The sequence below is a fragment of the Lonchura striata genome, chromosome 17 (genome assembly GCF_050655825.1).
Source record: "Lonchura striata isolate lonStrDom1 chromosome 17, ASM5065582v1, whole genome shotgun sequence".
NCBI classification, from domain to species: domain Eukaryota; kingdom Metazoa; phylum Chordata; class Aves; order Passeriformes; family Estrildidae; genus Lonchura; species Lonchura striata.
The window spans coordinates 12,523,971-12,539,821 of NC_140719.1; the positions used below are offsets into that span (position 1 = coordinate 12,523,971).

Sequence of the window (15,851 nt, forward strand, 5' to 3'; positions counted from 1 at the left end):
TTTCTCATCCTCATTCAAGATAACATTTTTCTATGCAGCCATTGTCAGAGTTCACTGGGAACAAACATCACCCAGCCCTGCTTCCCTTAGAGAGCAGCTCTGGAAACCACTGGCAGATTCCTCTGGAAACCCTGTGATATCTGTAGCAAGGAAGACCCAGGATGAAGGCTGAGCACAAATCCCAGCACTCCAAGGAGCTCTCCCTCCTCAGAGGTCCCACCCTCAGCACAGAGGGCCAGAGCAAGGAACACACAGCAGGGAGGTTTATCTAGATACAGGTACTTTATTTACAAATATTTAGATTAATAGCATTGTTACATCAAATGAGGAGTACAGCAGTCCAAACAGATCCTTTCTGTGACAGAAACAATGAGACCTACTGTAACTTACTCTGGGAGTACAGGTATTGCACCTCAACAAGCTGTAGTCATTACAACACTGACTTCACATCAGCAGCAGGTCGTGGTCCCTGGGCAAACCCTGGTGCAGCCTTGGGTTAAGCAGGATGCAGGAGCTGGAGATCTTGAACATACCCATCTACTGAGGAACAGGAGTTAAAAAAGGACTAACCAGACAAACAAAGGGACAGCACACGAGTTACCCAAATCCTATTGTCCGCACATTCCAGTTTTGGCTTTTATTTAACATTGACTGTACAATACTCTGGTACCACTGGTTACTTACAAGTCTGAACATTGTAGAGTTTTAGTGTCTAGAGAGGGATTTTCAGACTACTTTGTATTTGAAATGCAGTAAGCCTGAAGTGGGACATTGCATCGTGGTTAAGCACTTACCCCCTTCCATTTTTAAACCTTGTGATGTTTTCCAAGGGAAGCTGCACACGGAGCCACAGCAAAACCCCACATTAGTGCAGCAACACCCCCCCAGACAGGGTCACCACGTGCCACCGCCTCACACACAGACCAGGCTGTGGCACCCCAGGAAAGATGTACTTGAAGGCTTGAAGAAAACCTTTAAAAAAAACCAAACCCTCACAAAGCACTGTTAAAAAATACAAGAGTAGTTAAAAATCCCTAGAGAGCACATGTTGTTCCAACTGTCCAGTTCAGCCTCTGCCCAGTCCCAAAGGTACAGGTACAAAAGCGGGAGGTGTGCGAGAGCCCGGCCATGGCTGAAGCCCGAGAATGCCAAAGAGAAGCAGGCAGAGCACTGCTGAGTGCAGAGGGGAGCATTGCACAGTGCAGAATGAGAGCCACACCCCACTAGTGTTAATGTCTGTGTCCCCAGCACCATGGGGACCCTGCAAGTGACACCCAGCAGCTGTAGCCCCAGCTGGGCTGTGCTGCCACGGGGGCACAGAGAGCTCAGACTGTACAAACGCGGGGTTCTTACACACTGCTCTAATGCCAGGCATCATTTTCTTCATTAAAATCATATACACAGGATGTATTTAACTGTTAGCTCAGTTCCTTCAAATTTTATACATATTTACGTTCTGTTAACAAAGGTAAAGGATAAAAGTAGCAAAAAAATGACGTAAAGCTATTGAGCACAAGAATGAACAGATCGCTTCCCTGCACCACCCCGACCCCAGCACATCCCACAGGGAATTCTTCCAACAAAAGCACTTAATTACAGAGCCCCTCGCTACCATTGGAAGTCATTTCACAGCAAAAACTTATCCTTTACTACTGACAGCTCGAACAGTTAGAGGTGGGGAAGAAAGGCCAAAGAACCATAAAATAAACCATACAAGACGAAGCCCTGCAAAAGTGTAAAATCAGGAGTCCAGCATCAGTGCTCAGTTTAAATTATGTATCGGTGACACTATCACAAGGACAATCAAGGAAAAAAAAACTTCTAGATTTACCATGCAGGAGAGGTTTTATTACTCTACTTGCCTTTGATAACCTGATTACATCTAAAGTTGTTTAGCAGTTTAGTACTGTGTTAAACTTGTCTCGGAGTTTTAATTAAACCCAGTAAGATGTACAGAAGATGGGGAAGCGGTCAAAAGCACCACTCCCTAGAGCCAGAGGTGAGGGGTCAGGAGGAGCCACGGAGGGGTCACTAGCAGCCACAGCCTTCTCTCTGGGGCTGGGGTTCGCTCGTTAGCCGCCCCCCCTGCGGGGCTGACGGTTTGTGCTGTACGCCCGACTCGGCCGCGTTCAGGTCCAGGCTTCCATCTTGGATGTTCTGGTAGATCTTCTTGGCAGCCTCCAGGAACGCGTCCTCCACGTTCTCTCCACTGCAAGAGAGCAGCAGGAGTTACTGGTGCTGCAGTGCAGCTTCGAGGGAGCTGGGCAGGCGCTGTGCCCTCCTCTTCAGCCCAACAGCCCAGCCCCAGGACAGGGCAAGCCCTCCCTGGCCACCACACCCCCACCAGGACCAGCCAGGAGTAAGGAATATGTGCCAAAGAACTGAGGAGCAAAAATAAGCCAAGGCATCAAGCCACGTGCACAGGACAATTCTCACAGAGGCTTAAAGGCAAAGGAGGCACTATGGATCAGAATCTCTTTTTGTTACAAAGTTCTGTTCTGACAGGTGCCAGTGGGAGCCACATTTCCTGGTGGCCCTGGAGATCTGCTCCCCAGTGACACAGGCAGCCCCAAGCATGGCACAGCAATCCTTCAGTTCTGGAGGGGCTGGTCATTGCCTACAGACCAAACCTGCAGCTCTGAACAGCCGGGGGAAGGAACCCTTTGCACACCGAACACATTCCACACTCAAATAAGGCCTGAAATCCAAATCAGTTCATTTAAATTCAACCAGCCTTTGCCTGAAATGCAGCCAGAAGTCTCAGTTCCAAGTTACTTTCAAGTCACAGCAAACAGACCAATCTGAACATTACTACAGGAAAAAGTCACTTACGTTTTTGCACTTGCTTCAAGGAACAATAAACCTGTTCAGAGACAGAGGTTTAAGAGTCAGTGCACAGCAAACCTTAATAAAGAGCCCAAAGTCAGACACACCACGACCTTCCCATATCATGCAAGACACTATTTTAGTACTAAACAAGCTTTTGTGACTATGTTAAGGCATCAACACAAGCTGATTTCTAGAACTACACACAGTTATCTGACTGCCTGGGGCACAGGAGCTTGTACATACAATTCTATCACTCTGGAAGTGTAAGCCTGCAGCTATCAATGCTGAGGATTCACTTTAACATCGCTATTTTGTAGGAAAGTACCAGCTCAAGAGAAAAAAACACACCATTTTCTTCAGCAAATTGTTTGGCTTCTTCATATGTAACATCCCTCTGTGCTTCCAGGTCTGCTTTGTTTCCTATGAGAATTATCACCTGGGTCAGAAGAGACAAAGTTAGTCTGGGCAAAAGCTTAGGAGCCTTTCCACTGCCACCTTCATTATTACTGAGACTTTCTAAAAAACCAAAGGGAAACAGAAGAGCAGATTATCTACAGGAGCCATGCTCCTTCAGGAGAGCTCTGGGAAAGCAAGAACAGCATCTCCAGCTGACACCTTCCAAGGCTTTAGGGTGTTCTCACGAGACGAGGTCCTAAAAAGCTGCTCTTTACTTATGAGAATTGTACCCTGAGCCACTTCTTGTATTTGTTTAATCACATGCAAATCCAGACAGAATCTTCAGAGTTTTCTCATCAGTTTGGTGCTCAAATATTTTAGAGACATTCAGGAACAGGCTGAAGAACAACAGCTCTGTGGTATGGGCATAAAGACCCAGAATGATCTTCCTCCACAAAACCTGCTCAGCTTTTGCTGGAGATGCAATTTACATTCCAGCCTAAGGACAAGCATTCACCTCATTACTGACACAAAGCAAGAAGGAGTAACACAAGTCAAGGTTGGTCCAGATTTCATCCCAATTTTGTCTCCAACTGCTTCAAACAGACCCTGAAAGGTGAGTGGCACAAGAAGATTTTCAGAGGAAGCCCTTTTGCTGCAGCTGCAATCAGGAAGTGAATCACTGCACTCTGCACGTGGGGACAGAAGGAGTGCAGAAAACACCGACAGCTCTTGCAGAGACCATTGAAGTGCTTTGGGAGAAGCAATCTTGCTTCTAAGCTAAAACAAGTCAAACTTACAGTATTTGGATTGGTGAGGTTCCTTGCATCTGTCAGCCAGCTGCTTAAGTGATTATATGTACTTCTTCTGCAAAGAATCAAGGGAGGACACTTAGCATTTTATAAAATATTTAGGTGCCAACAGCACAGTCAGCATCCAAACACAGCAACATCCATCATCCCTGCTGATTGGCCCACCTCAAGACAGACAAACAGCAGCAGTGTGGACTCAGACCACAAATTCAAGTCAACTTTAAACCCTCTTACGCTGCCAGTGGAAAGCCAGACCAATTCCCACTGCTAGCACACAGCTCTGCACACAGACAAGGCTGGTGCTGTTTTCAACAGAACACATTAAAGAGTTTCCTGTCAAACACCCTTACAGCACACAGTGCAGCAGTGCAGCACTTCAGTAACTGCAGAAGGTCGTGTTTTACTCAGGATTTACACAAACAGGAAATACACCTATATATGCAGGAAAAAAACAAAGAGGTGCCTGAAGAATATCAAGAACAGCCCCAGAGGAAAATGAGAGACGTGTGAAAGCAAAAGTATTTCACGTTGCATCTGATGCACTACTGCTTGAGCAGCATCTTGAGCTGCAGCCTCCAGAGGCAGGCAGGATGGCTGCTGTGCAGTGCCAGCTGCTGTGGAAGAGGCCCAGGGTCAGGCTGAGGCCAGGCTCTCTCCCCACACACCACGGGCAGCTCCGCACGTTCACTGCGGCACCGCCGCGCTCTGCGGGGCCGCTGAGGACACCCCTGCCAGGTGAGCAGCACTGCCACGTGCTGAAGAGCAGATTCTAAGGGCAAAGCCAGCTCTTCAAACAACTTCACACAGGCTGAAATGCATATTCCTCAGGCTCATCAGCATCAAGACTGTCCAAGACAACCCGCTCACATCATTCCCTGCATCTCATCTGCGGCTCTTTAACCACGGGGTATTTGGGTAAGGTGTGGCAGGCATGGCACAGCAGGATGCTGCTCACCCAGACACACACAGAGCCTCTGAGCCAGGGGGACAGACCAGACAGTGCCTACAGGGCTGAGCATCCCAACCTCAGCACACGCAGAGCTCTGCTGCCCTTACCTGGTGATGTCGTAGACCATGAGAGCTCCTGCTGCTCCTCTGTAGTAGCTTCGTGTGACAGCCCTGAATCTCTCTTGTCCTGCTGTATCCCAAATCTGTAGTTTAATTTTTTGGCCACTAACTTCAATTATTCTTGTGCCAAATTCAACACCAATTGTGTGGGGACAGTCTGCCATAACTGTCGTGAAAAACAAGAGCAAAGATCAGATCTTCCTAAGACAAGGTTTCCTTGCTGCAAAAGTATGACTATCACAAGTTTTCAGTTATCTTTACTAGACTTCCAGTCCCTAAAAAAGCATTTTTACAGCTACAGTTCCTAAACTGCATCACTTAACCAGAAATAAAATGCTGTATTTCCTGAGCTGCTGTTAGTTTTAAAAACATTTATAAAATTCCTTGCCTTCTCTGCTGCTCTTTGGTGATACATATCAGAAGGTACCAAGTCAGCTGACTCCCAGTTATCCTTGCAGAATGTTAACTATTTTAATGCAGTAGGAAAAGATAATTTTTAGGGAATTACCAAAAAAGATACAGTTAAAAAGTCTGTCACATCTTCAAAAACAAACACTCAAGTTGTTTCAGACAGGGCAATAGTATGACTGTCCAGGAAAATGCCAGTTTCAGTAAGTAGCTACAAACACAACAAATCAAATCTAAAAAGGCATATTTCTTGTTATGATAAACTTACGTTAATAAGCTCATCTTTGAGGAAGATCAAGAAAATACAGACAGGATGAGGACCTACTCTGGCTACCTAGACTTAGGGGCAGCCTCCCTGCAGAGATGTTTGGCACGTTAGTTTGGTTGTCCTGCTTTGGCTTGGTGCTGACACAACATTCTCCTCATGGACAATTTGAGCATGTGCAAAATGGCTTTTGAATAACTGGCTGAATACTGCATTTTCATTAAAAACAACAGTCAGAACTTCCTATTTCTACTGGAAAACAAATATTTTAACTGCAGCTCCTACCCACTTGTTACCACATGGTGATGCCAGTACTGAGAAATACCTCCAGACTTACTCACTCAATGAGGTAACAGCTGCTGCAAACCACAATGCAACACACACGAGGAGAAACTGAGGCTAATTCTTAATTAGTGATGATAAAACATGAGAAAATGTTTCAGCTGAGAGAGACTGCAGCAAGCCCTAAACACCATCACCCTGGGCAGGTCAAGTGTCCTGCAGGGCTGCTTAAGGCTGCAAACAAGGACTCAAAGCAAAATTATTCTCTTTTCTTCTGAAATCCTTAACAGCACTATAAACTCCAACTGCTTGTGATCAAGCTACACCAATATTGAAAACATGCACATTTCAGAAATTTCTTTGTCCATATCAAAATCCACAGAAAAGCTGTAAAATCAGATCCAGTCCTCCCACTGCTCACAGGCAGGATTGGCTGGAGCAGGTTTTGCCATAACTACATCAATATTTGTTTCTGCATCTGCTGAAGTCAAACCAAAAATGTGACCCAGTAAAATCAAAACTCATAGAGAGTAAGACAGACACCAAATCGAGCTCATGCATGATGGAAACAGGCAGGGAAAAGGGATGAAAATGCCAGTTAGAATGAATACCATGAACTGAAATACTCACACTTCTTTTCTGTGAATTGATGAAGCAAACAGGACTTTCCTACACCCATGTCCCCTGTTACAGAAAGAATAGTTAAATCATTGTTGCAACAAGCACATTTTCTTCCTCCCACACAACAAATGGTACAGAGACATTCATTTCTCAGGTCAGATGGGCAGTGTTCTATCCCTGGCTATATCCTTGAATTTATCAACTTGCCACTAAAGCTTTGGTTACAGGTACAGCTTGCAAGCAAGAGCAGAACACTCAGGAAATTGCTAATTTGTATTACTGATTTTATAACTCTCATTCACAAGGTTCTAAAAAGTACAGCTGAAGAAACTGAAATGTAAAATATACTTGGTGTTTGCTCCTGTCTTACTGTGGTAAGAACATCAAAAATACTGACAACCATCCAGAACACCTCAAGAAATTGCTTTATTTCCACTGATCCTCTTGCACAATGCCAAGATCTTTTAAGAACCAACTTTTCCAGAGGCTGAGGCTGTCACAGCAGCCTGACTTATAAACCTGCAGATCATTTACACCTACACAAGGTCATTAACAATTAAACAATTAACAGCAAAACCAGTTCTTCCAGGACAGCAAAAAAATGCAATCCCTTAGAGTCCCTGACTAAGCAGTCAAGGAAGCTGCAGCTAAAAGGAACATTTAAACACAAAAATACAGCTTGACAGAGGTTTGTGAGCCTCATGCAATGGTTTCCAATCAGCACTTATGCCTTCAACATAAATTCTAAAACCTTGGAGATTAATGATGCAAAAACACGCTGCAGTAAATGCTGAAGCTGCAGACAAGTGTGGTGACCTGTGGGGACTGAGGTGGGACAAGCACAAACTGAAAGCAGCTTGGCACAGCCCCAGGTTTCTCATGAATCCACACGGAACACGCACAGGTGGGAGCCCACCGGTACTTACCAATAATGATGTACTTAAAGATGTAGGAATAGTTGTAAGGTGCAGTTGCCATTGTGGCACTAAAATAAAAAACAGAACATGTCAGAACTGATTCTTGTTCCCTCAAGGCAACCCAAATCATCCAGTTTAGTTCATATAAACAAAAAAAAAAAAACAGCCTTCCTCTTGCTCTCTCCCACAACCACTCTTTCATTCACAGCTCAAATCTGTGTTGTTTCCCAGTCGCTGAATTAGTGGCACAGCCAGCAAAGTTCCCACATTGTTTGCTCTGAGCCCCTGTCAGTGAGGCCTCCAAGTACAAACACACTCTGGGGTGGGACTGATAATCAATTTTATCCAGAAGGACTTAGAGCTGTTGAAAAGCTCAGTCCCTCCTTGCTCTGCACAGTCACTGCCAGACCAGCACTCACCCTCCGAAGAGCTGATGTATCAACCAAATAGAAAATCTGACTCCAGCACAAAATGTGAAGAGATTTAACAAAACCAGCAAGTTGGAACTATTACCTCACACTTCTGAGACTTGCAACAGCAACAAAGGAAGCAGTGCAGCTTGCAGCAAACAGCTAAGATTTAAAAGAATGCTGTAGTAGCCTTAACTGGGGCCTGGGGTGCTGCTTGTCCATGGTGGAAAAGCATTGTAAGCCACAAATCAGATGTTCAGGAAGTTGGTTAACATCTCTGTGGCTTTGTCAGCACAGCAGCACTACCAGCGAGGCTGCTGAGCAGTTTCTCTTTTTTAAAAGGCAGTCAAAATATTTCTAACATTCCAGAATTTTCCTAAATGTACAGGGAATTAGAACTGGCTTCAGCTGTCTAAATCTGCAAGGAGTAAAAGCTGATTTGCTAACTAACAGGTCACTTAGCCAGGATTACACTTCTGTAAGGGCAATGTTGGCAGGTAACATTAAAGATGGGAAATGCCTGCTTTGGTGCCAGGCTTTAAGTTAAACTGGATCCACTGCTCAGTTAAGCAAGTGGAAAATTTCTAGCAGGAATTCAGCACTTCCCTTGCTGCTCCTGCAGGGCAGATAGCCAGCCATTACAAACACATGGTACTCCTTACAAGGAACACTGCTGGAGCCTAGAAAGATTTTCATTAGGTCATGTGTCATTCACATGACAAATGAAACCAATACTGGAAAGAAATACAAACAGAGGAAATCTTCCTAGGCCTGGGACTTTCTCAAAAGCAAAGCACCGTTCCCTGCACCACAATTAATCCCTCTCAGTGAACTGCAGTCGTAAGAAAGATGAACAAATCTCATTCCCAGCACAGAGCCAGCAGCCTGTGCTCCCCAGCACTGAGATTTGAGGCAAACATGCTTATCTAGAACTGGGAGGGGAACAACTCCCAGAGCAGCTCAGAAGGGTTTACCGAGTGCCAGGCGCTGCTCTGCACCTCGTCTTCCCTCCAGACCTGGCTCAGGAGATGGAAACACTAGGTCCTTCTCTCCCAAAAGAACACAAAGCACCTCTGCTAAATCCTACAGACACACACTGTTCTACTAAACCAGGTTATTCCAAGATAGGAAATAAAGTGACACTTTTGGACACTAATACACAAAGCAAGCCAGCAGCTTTATTGCCTTATTTCCTGGAAGATTCCAGCATTACAGTACCAGCTTCAACACGCGAATGGGTTATTTTCAACAGCAGTAAATAAAGACAAGTCGCTGCTCCATACTGAGTTCCAAAGGAATGTGTCACTGTGGAAACATCCAGTCCTTCAAGTTTCCTGAACATCTTTATACATTATGTTCTTTTTCTTCTCCAGCACGGTAAACTGGGCACACAAAGCACGTGTTCCTGCAGGACCCTTCACCTGCCACCTCCTTTGTGGGCAGGGCAGGAGCACCACGCCCACAGCTCAGCTCCATGTGATGGCACACAGGGCTCAACTGGGGGTCCTTGAGGCAACTGGAAATATAAAACAAAGTTTGAACAAACTGATCCATACATGCAAGTGGTTCAGGAGAGAAGGAACTGCCCTGTTTTCCACAGAGAACAGCTGGGTGTTACAGCCACAAGACACCAAGAGCACCAATATGCACCAAAGATCTCCTGTGCATTCTGAGGATGGAAATGTCCAGTAACTTATGCTGTTAAAAACCCCAACCAAACCAACCAGCACCATGAACTCTGAGACAGGGAACCAAGCACCTGTGTGGCTATGAAACCAGCCTGCATGCCCACTCTTCTTCCCAAGACCAGGAGGCCAAGGAATGCCAAGTACTCCCAAACACAAGGAAGTTTCGTGTTTCTGAGCACATGACTTTAGGATAGCACTGTGTGGTAAACAATGTTGTACTGCTCTGCTGTTCCAACCAGGAGGGAAATGCATCCTGCTTTCCAAGTCAGGAAAGTGAGGAGGACTTTTTTTAAAGCATGAACACATCAGGAACTCAGTGCAGTCTCTGTCACAAACTGAATTTGAAGCGAGTCTCAACTAGATCTTCATTGCTAAATATACAGCTGTTTGCCAGACTGTTTCTGCTTGCTGAGATATGCCCATTTTCATTATTCCCTCTAAGTAAGAAAGTAAGAAACTATGCTATTTCAATGCAAAAAACTACTGGTATTACATTTATTGCAAGGGTCACATTACAGAAAAGATTCTGAAATACTCCAAACCATTAGTAAAGGTCAGGAATGTTTTCTGGAGAACAGATGATTCCTTTAAATAAAAAGTCAAATAAAACCCCAAGCAACACTAAAACAACCAAATAACAAAATTTTAAACACTCAAATTCCAATAAGGATTAGCAGGAATTCAAACTGTACTCAGATCTTGGAATAGAAGTGATATTCCACAAGGACTCTGTGCTGAAGGAGAAAAAAAAAAATGCAACTAACTAAACACAGAAACCCCGCTGAGAATTTAGCCTTGGAAAACTGACCACCTCAGCATTTACTGCAGACGAAAGAAGGAAGTGCAGACAAGAACAGGGCACAAGAGGGGTCAGTAAATTCTAAACTATCAGCTACATGTCAATGCAAGGGCTTGATGCCTTGATAGGCATCGCCCCTCTGCAGGAACTCAAGTTCTGCCTCCATCCTCTGTCCCACACACGTGAATCTCAGTAATTCCAACAGGGGGGAATGGGCTTTCCCCCTGGGAGGGCAAGAACTGCAGGGCTGAGAAAGTTGCACATAAATATCCAGAGCTCAGCCTCGCCACTGCTGGCACTGTGCCACCCGAGTTAACCAGCCATGAGTTTCCTGCTAACAGAAAGCAGAAGTTTAGTCTGGGAGCTTGGCCTACCTGCCATCCTTCTTCCAGGAGAGGCTGCCAGCCCAGCCCTGGCTGCCTCCTCCCAGGTACGGCTGCCCTGGAGCCCAGAGCATTAGTGCAGGATGGCCACTGGCCAGAGGAGCTCACTGAGCACAGACTGATGCTCATTTCAAAGCCTATACAATTCATTTCTGCATTACATTAAGACTGGAAATTTTACAGTGAGCAGTGTCACCAAATCCATTTCCCATATATCAACTTCTTCTTTGAGGCTTTTTTTGGAAAATAAAGTTAAAGATGACCTTAATGAGACACCAGTACATGTACATCTCCTTCTCTAATCAACAAGCACCACACAGATATTTAGAAATCTCACTGAAACCTTATTTCAAGTATCAGCTACATCTGTACTTCCCGAGATAAGATTGTTCTGGGCACACTGCTGTAACATTCTTTATCACAGTAACATAACCTGTAAATATCAGATGCATACCAGCCTTTGTGAGATCTGTGCATTTCCTTCCAGTTCAAAGACATAGTTTTAACTCTTCACTGGATATCACTTGCACTAAGAAGTTTATTATCTTTATACTCAAGAAGCAGGTGTGTTATAAGGGAGACCAGAACCTGCATGCAGAGGGTTTTTCAGACACTGCTGTGGTTCATTCCACCAGCTGATGGATGGTCCATGTGCAGGGATGAGAGCTGGGGAAAAAACTACCACCTCCAAACTCAGCACTGCCCAGCTGTTCCTGGTTCCCTGCAAAGGACAGAACTCTGCAGCCAGGGAACCACTGGGAACTACTCTGAAGCAAAAAGCATTTTGTAGTCTCTCTGGGCAGCCAGGTGTTCTGTGCATCATTCCCCAAGGATGTGCAGTACTAAAAGCTCTCACAGTTGAATCTGTAGATTATTTAGATGTTAATTAACAGACAACAATAAGATTGGTAAGGGGGAGGAGCTGGAAAGAGGTAGAATTGTTTCATTTTGTAATTGCACTTTTCCCCTGATAAGACTTTTGTCAAGCACACAGAACAATGTGGTTCAACTGGTACCTGACCTCAGCAGGCTACTAGAAACAGTCTGTGAGTGCTTCAGTTATGGTCACCTGTCAGATAACAGCACACTGAAGGTAACAACAGCTCTGCTATCAATTAATTCACCAAAGCACTGAATTCCCATAGGTCTGTTGTCCACAGCACTCCATGAGGTCTGCTACAATTAAATTCCACTGTGGTTCTCTAGCTTTCACACACCAAGGACATTCAGGTCTTCCTCAACCACATCAACATCTCAGCCCTCTTTAAGATGATGCTCTGCAGCCACTGTGCTCTGCTTATTTATTCATTTTTGCAGGCTTGGCTTTACAAAGCCCTGCTGAGCCTGATTCCTGAGGAGTTTCAGAGCCTGCTGTAGCCTTCACACCTGTCTGACAACATCACTTGTTGCTGGCCAGTTCCTTACTCATCCCTCAGCTCTTCCAGAGTCATCCTCCCTTGCTTCCCCCTCTTGGATTTCACCAAAGCAGCCAATCAGCACAAGACAGGAAATTTGGCTCAGCTGATCTCTGCTCACCCAGCAGCCTCTGGGAGCTGCTGTCCAGGATCACTTTGCATTTCCTTACTACTCCCACCTCCAGTTACTCTTTCCCTGAGAGCACACGAGGCCTGCAGGCTCTGGGGCTCAGACTGCAGCCCTGCAGAGCCCTTTCCAGGCTGTTCTTGAAGAAATGCATTTGCTGTGTTCCCTAATCACATCAAACACCTTAGCCCAGCCTGAGGCCTAGGAGGGTCTTCTAAAGGCTTCACAGGCCTTCACTTCTCCTTCCTCCAGGAGAGCTTCATTTTTCTTTTTAAATCAAAGCTACCTAACACACTACCTTCACTTTCTGACTTTCCTCACCAGCTCTCCAGTCACATCCACGTTGTCCTGGTTATCATTCTGCTGGTTTCACATCCTGCTTCATTAAGTTACTCCATTTTGCTTCCTGCATTTATACATGCACACTTCAATTCTCCCTAACCACACCCCAGCAGCAGAGCTGAACTAATCACTGCCTACCCGTCCTCATCAGCTCGAGCACCTTCTGCCATGTCCCTCCCCACAGCCACCCCTTATCCACTTGTATTTCCTCACTTATCCTACTCTTCTCTTCCTACAGAACACTCCAACCTGTTGCATGCCTGTTCCCAGCAGGAGAACCAAGGTCCAGAGGTAAATTTGGGACAGAATATAGAAAACCAGAAGAGTTTTCTGTCATTCCAATAAATCAGAACACTCTGGAGTCACCACCTAGGAAAACACAAGTCACAGACGTTTTAGGTAAATATTAACTAAGAGCTACCTCCTGTTTCAGGAAGATTCAGCAAAATGAGAATCAATCTTAATCAGGTTTCATTAGATGCCCAGGAGTGAGCAGGTAATTTTAAAGTATTATTTACATTTTACATCCCAGTAACTCCAGTAGAACAGGTTTGTTTCCAAACTGCTGTCCTTCATAAGAACTCCTCATTTTTTTGTTACTCATAAAATGGAAAAGAGGAACTTCTTCCTTGCACTCAGACTTACGATATTTTTAAATCCCTACAGGAAGCTAACAAATTCCTTTATAAACCACATTAAATTGTGACATTTAGTAATTAAGCTGCCCAAGGTATTTTCTTCCCATCAGCAAGTACTGCCCAAGCACAAGGGCTCTGCAGTCCAAACCAGGACAGGAATCAATCCCAGGCAATACACTCCACAGGATAACACCTGTAAAAGATGTGACTTGGGATTTAGGACACAGCCACCCTGAGGAATCTTGTTCACTAAGGGGCTCTGTCACCTCTGAAAAACATCCCAACACAGATCCACCCTGTTTTAAAGCAAAAGCCACAGCGAGTAACCTCCAGAGGCACTCCAGTGCAGACACCCACCTTTCTCTGGCTTTACTGCCACGATAATTCAGCACAACTCCAATTCAAGACAAAGCTACCAACAGATGTTGTGGATACTTCGTGTGCTGCAAACAGGCAATAAACAATTGGAAAGGAAATAATTTCGCTCTCTTTAGCCTCAATAAGCTTTGACAAAAAAAAAAAAAAACAGTCTAGAATACTTTCGCTGCTTTCTCAAATAGGAAGTGGCTTTTCCCTCAACCCTCAAAGTTATTTTTCTGTCAAAGTTCATGACGGCACAGGTCAATAGAACAATTAAAAGCAGAGATAACGCTGCACATCGGCCACATACACGGCACAATACACACATACACACCCTCCGTGCAACTGCAACAGCTCGTAAGGGGGAGATACAGAACACACATATAAAAATATCGCCGGTGTTGCTGGCGGCGGTGCCGAGGAGCGCTGGGAGGCGGCGGTGCCACAGAGCCAAGCGGCCTAGTCCTGCCCGCAGCCTCCCCCCGCTCGGCCCGGCCGCCCCTTCCCCTCGCTGCCGGCCCCGGGCCCGCCGGGCCGCGCCTCGGGGCGGCCCCGGGACGGAGCGCGGCCGACCGGGACCCGCCCCGGCCCGCGGAGCCGCGGCGCGGGGCCTGGCGCTGCAGCGGCCCGGCCGGGCGGGCCGTGCCGGCGCGCCGTACCTGTGCTCGGGGCTCAGGGAGCGGTGCAGCGCGGCCGTGCGGGCGGTGCCCGGTGCCCCCGCGGGCTGTGTGGCTCGGCTCGCTCCGGGCTCGCTGCGCTGCCTCAGACGCGGCTCCGCTGCGCCCCCATCACCCCCGCAGCCAAGATGGCGGCGCCCCTCGCACGGGGTTTCCCCTCCCACTCTCGACGGGCGCCGGGGCCGCACAAAGAGTGGGCGCGAGGGCGCCGCGGCGCAGCCAATCACGGCGGCCGCTGCGCGGCGGGGCGGGAGCGCGCGCGGGGCGGGGCCGCGCGGGGCGGGGCGGGCGCGCGCGCCCTCAGGCGGCGGCGGCGGCGCCTCAGGGCGGAGCGGGGCCGCCGGCGCCGCGGAAAATCCCGGATTTCCGCGCTGTTCTCCGGGAAAACGGCACGGAAGCCAACAGCGACCCGCCCGGAACCCCCAGCTCGCGGGGCAATGGTGAGAATGCACGGCCCGGCGCGGCGCAGGTACGGGGATGTCGCGCCCTGAGGGGCTCCGGAGGTCCCCGTCTGTCTCCAGGAGCAGCGCCCGGTGCTTGGCAACGTCCCGTGAAATGCTCGAAGGTGTTCATTTGGCCTTTGAATAATTTAAATCAGCTTTTTAAACACTTGTGGCATGCGAACCTCAAGACCTAAAAGCGCAACGTACTGCCCAAATCTCACAGTTCACGGGATTTAAAAAATAAATCAGCGGTTCGGGAGGTGTAAAAGTATATCAATAAATTTCCCCAATAAGGATTTTATTTCAATTCCAAACATTACAGCAAATATCAGATTCTGCTGTGGGTCACTGTCCAAGATTTAAATTTCAGCTTCCCCACTGCCATACCATTTCTATGGAACTATTTTCACATGGGCATTTTCCATCTCCATTACTGTGACATTACTAATTCCATTTCCTTAGTTGAGCAACAGCCAGGGAATCCTCTGCTTTCCATGAATCAGCCACCCCCTAATTATTACTCAACCTCTGCCAGGGAGAAACTGCATGGTAGATAACACTCCCTGTTATCTGGGCAGAAACCTCATAGAGTGAAAAGCACTGAAGAAAAACAATTAGAATTCTTTTCCCCTTTATCTACGTGCTAAACAAATCTCTGAGTGATAAAAAGCAAAGATTCAACAGAAAAATACAAAATCTGCTGGCAATGTAGTAAAGATGTAGGACTCCTGTCACTTATTGTCAGGGTTCTAACTTCAAAACTGTGCAACAGAACCCTTTTCAAGTTTTGCAGAACCTTATATGGAGTGACTTTTGCTAGAAAAATAGGTCAAAACGAGCCAGTGAGAATGATTTCCACGAGAGGGAGTCTTTAAACGGAAAATGACCTGACTGTTGTGACACAATTGCAGTCTGGTTTACTGACTTGAGAAAAGCACACTTCCCTGGTACTGCCCCAGAATTTATTCTGT

General features: G+C 46.5%; 1 protein-coding gene across 2 annotated transcripts; it reads right to left on the bottom strand.

Annotated features, from left to right (window-relative positions):
• Window positions 1-259: 259 nt before the first annotated feature.
• RAB14 (RAB14, member RAS oncogene family) lies at window positions 260-14,605 on the bottom strand. Of its 2 annotated transcripts, XM_085556304.1 has the most exons (9): window positions 14,420-14,605; window positions 13,758-13,843; window positions 7,608-7,666; window positions 6,691-6,744; window positions 5,094-5,271; window positions 4,026-4,092; window positions 3,178-3,265; window positions 2,833-2,863; window positions 260-2,209 (listed from the first exon to the last, which is right to left on the bottom strand). In XM_085556304.1, the coding sequence occupies exons 3-9, from the start codon at window positions 7,657-7,659 to the stop codon at window positions 2,032-2,034; spliced, it is 648 nt and encodes a 215-aa protein (XP_085412430.1). In that variant the 5' UTR covers window positions 7,660-7,666; window positions 13,758-13,843; window positions 14,420-14,605; the 3' UTR covers window positions 260-2,031. The 2 variants fall into 2 exon arrangements, with proteins under 2 accessions (XP_085412430.1, XP_021399316.1); XM_021543641.4 differs by lacking the exon at window positions 13,758-13,843.
• Between the last annotated feature and the right edge of the window lie 1,246 nt (window positions 14,606-15,851).

Bases quoted from the DNA above. Each gene is read 5' to 3' on its own strand.
- RAB14 (XM_021543641.4), bottom strand. From the start codon at position 7,659: ATGGCAACTGCACCTTACAACTATTCCTACATCTTTAAGTACATCATT. The intron at 3,266-4,025 runs GTAAGTTTGACT...CTTCTGACCCAG, and splicing joins ACCTCACCAATCCAAATACT to GTGATAATTCTCATAGGAAA. The intron at 2,210-2,832 runs GTAAGTGACTTT...GCTCTCTTGCAG, and splicing joins CTTGAAGCAAGTGCAAAAAC to TGGAGAGAACGTGGAGGACG.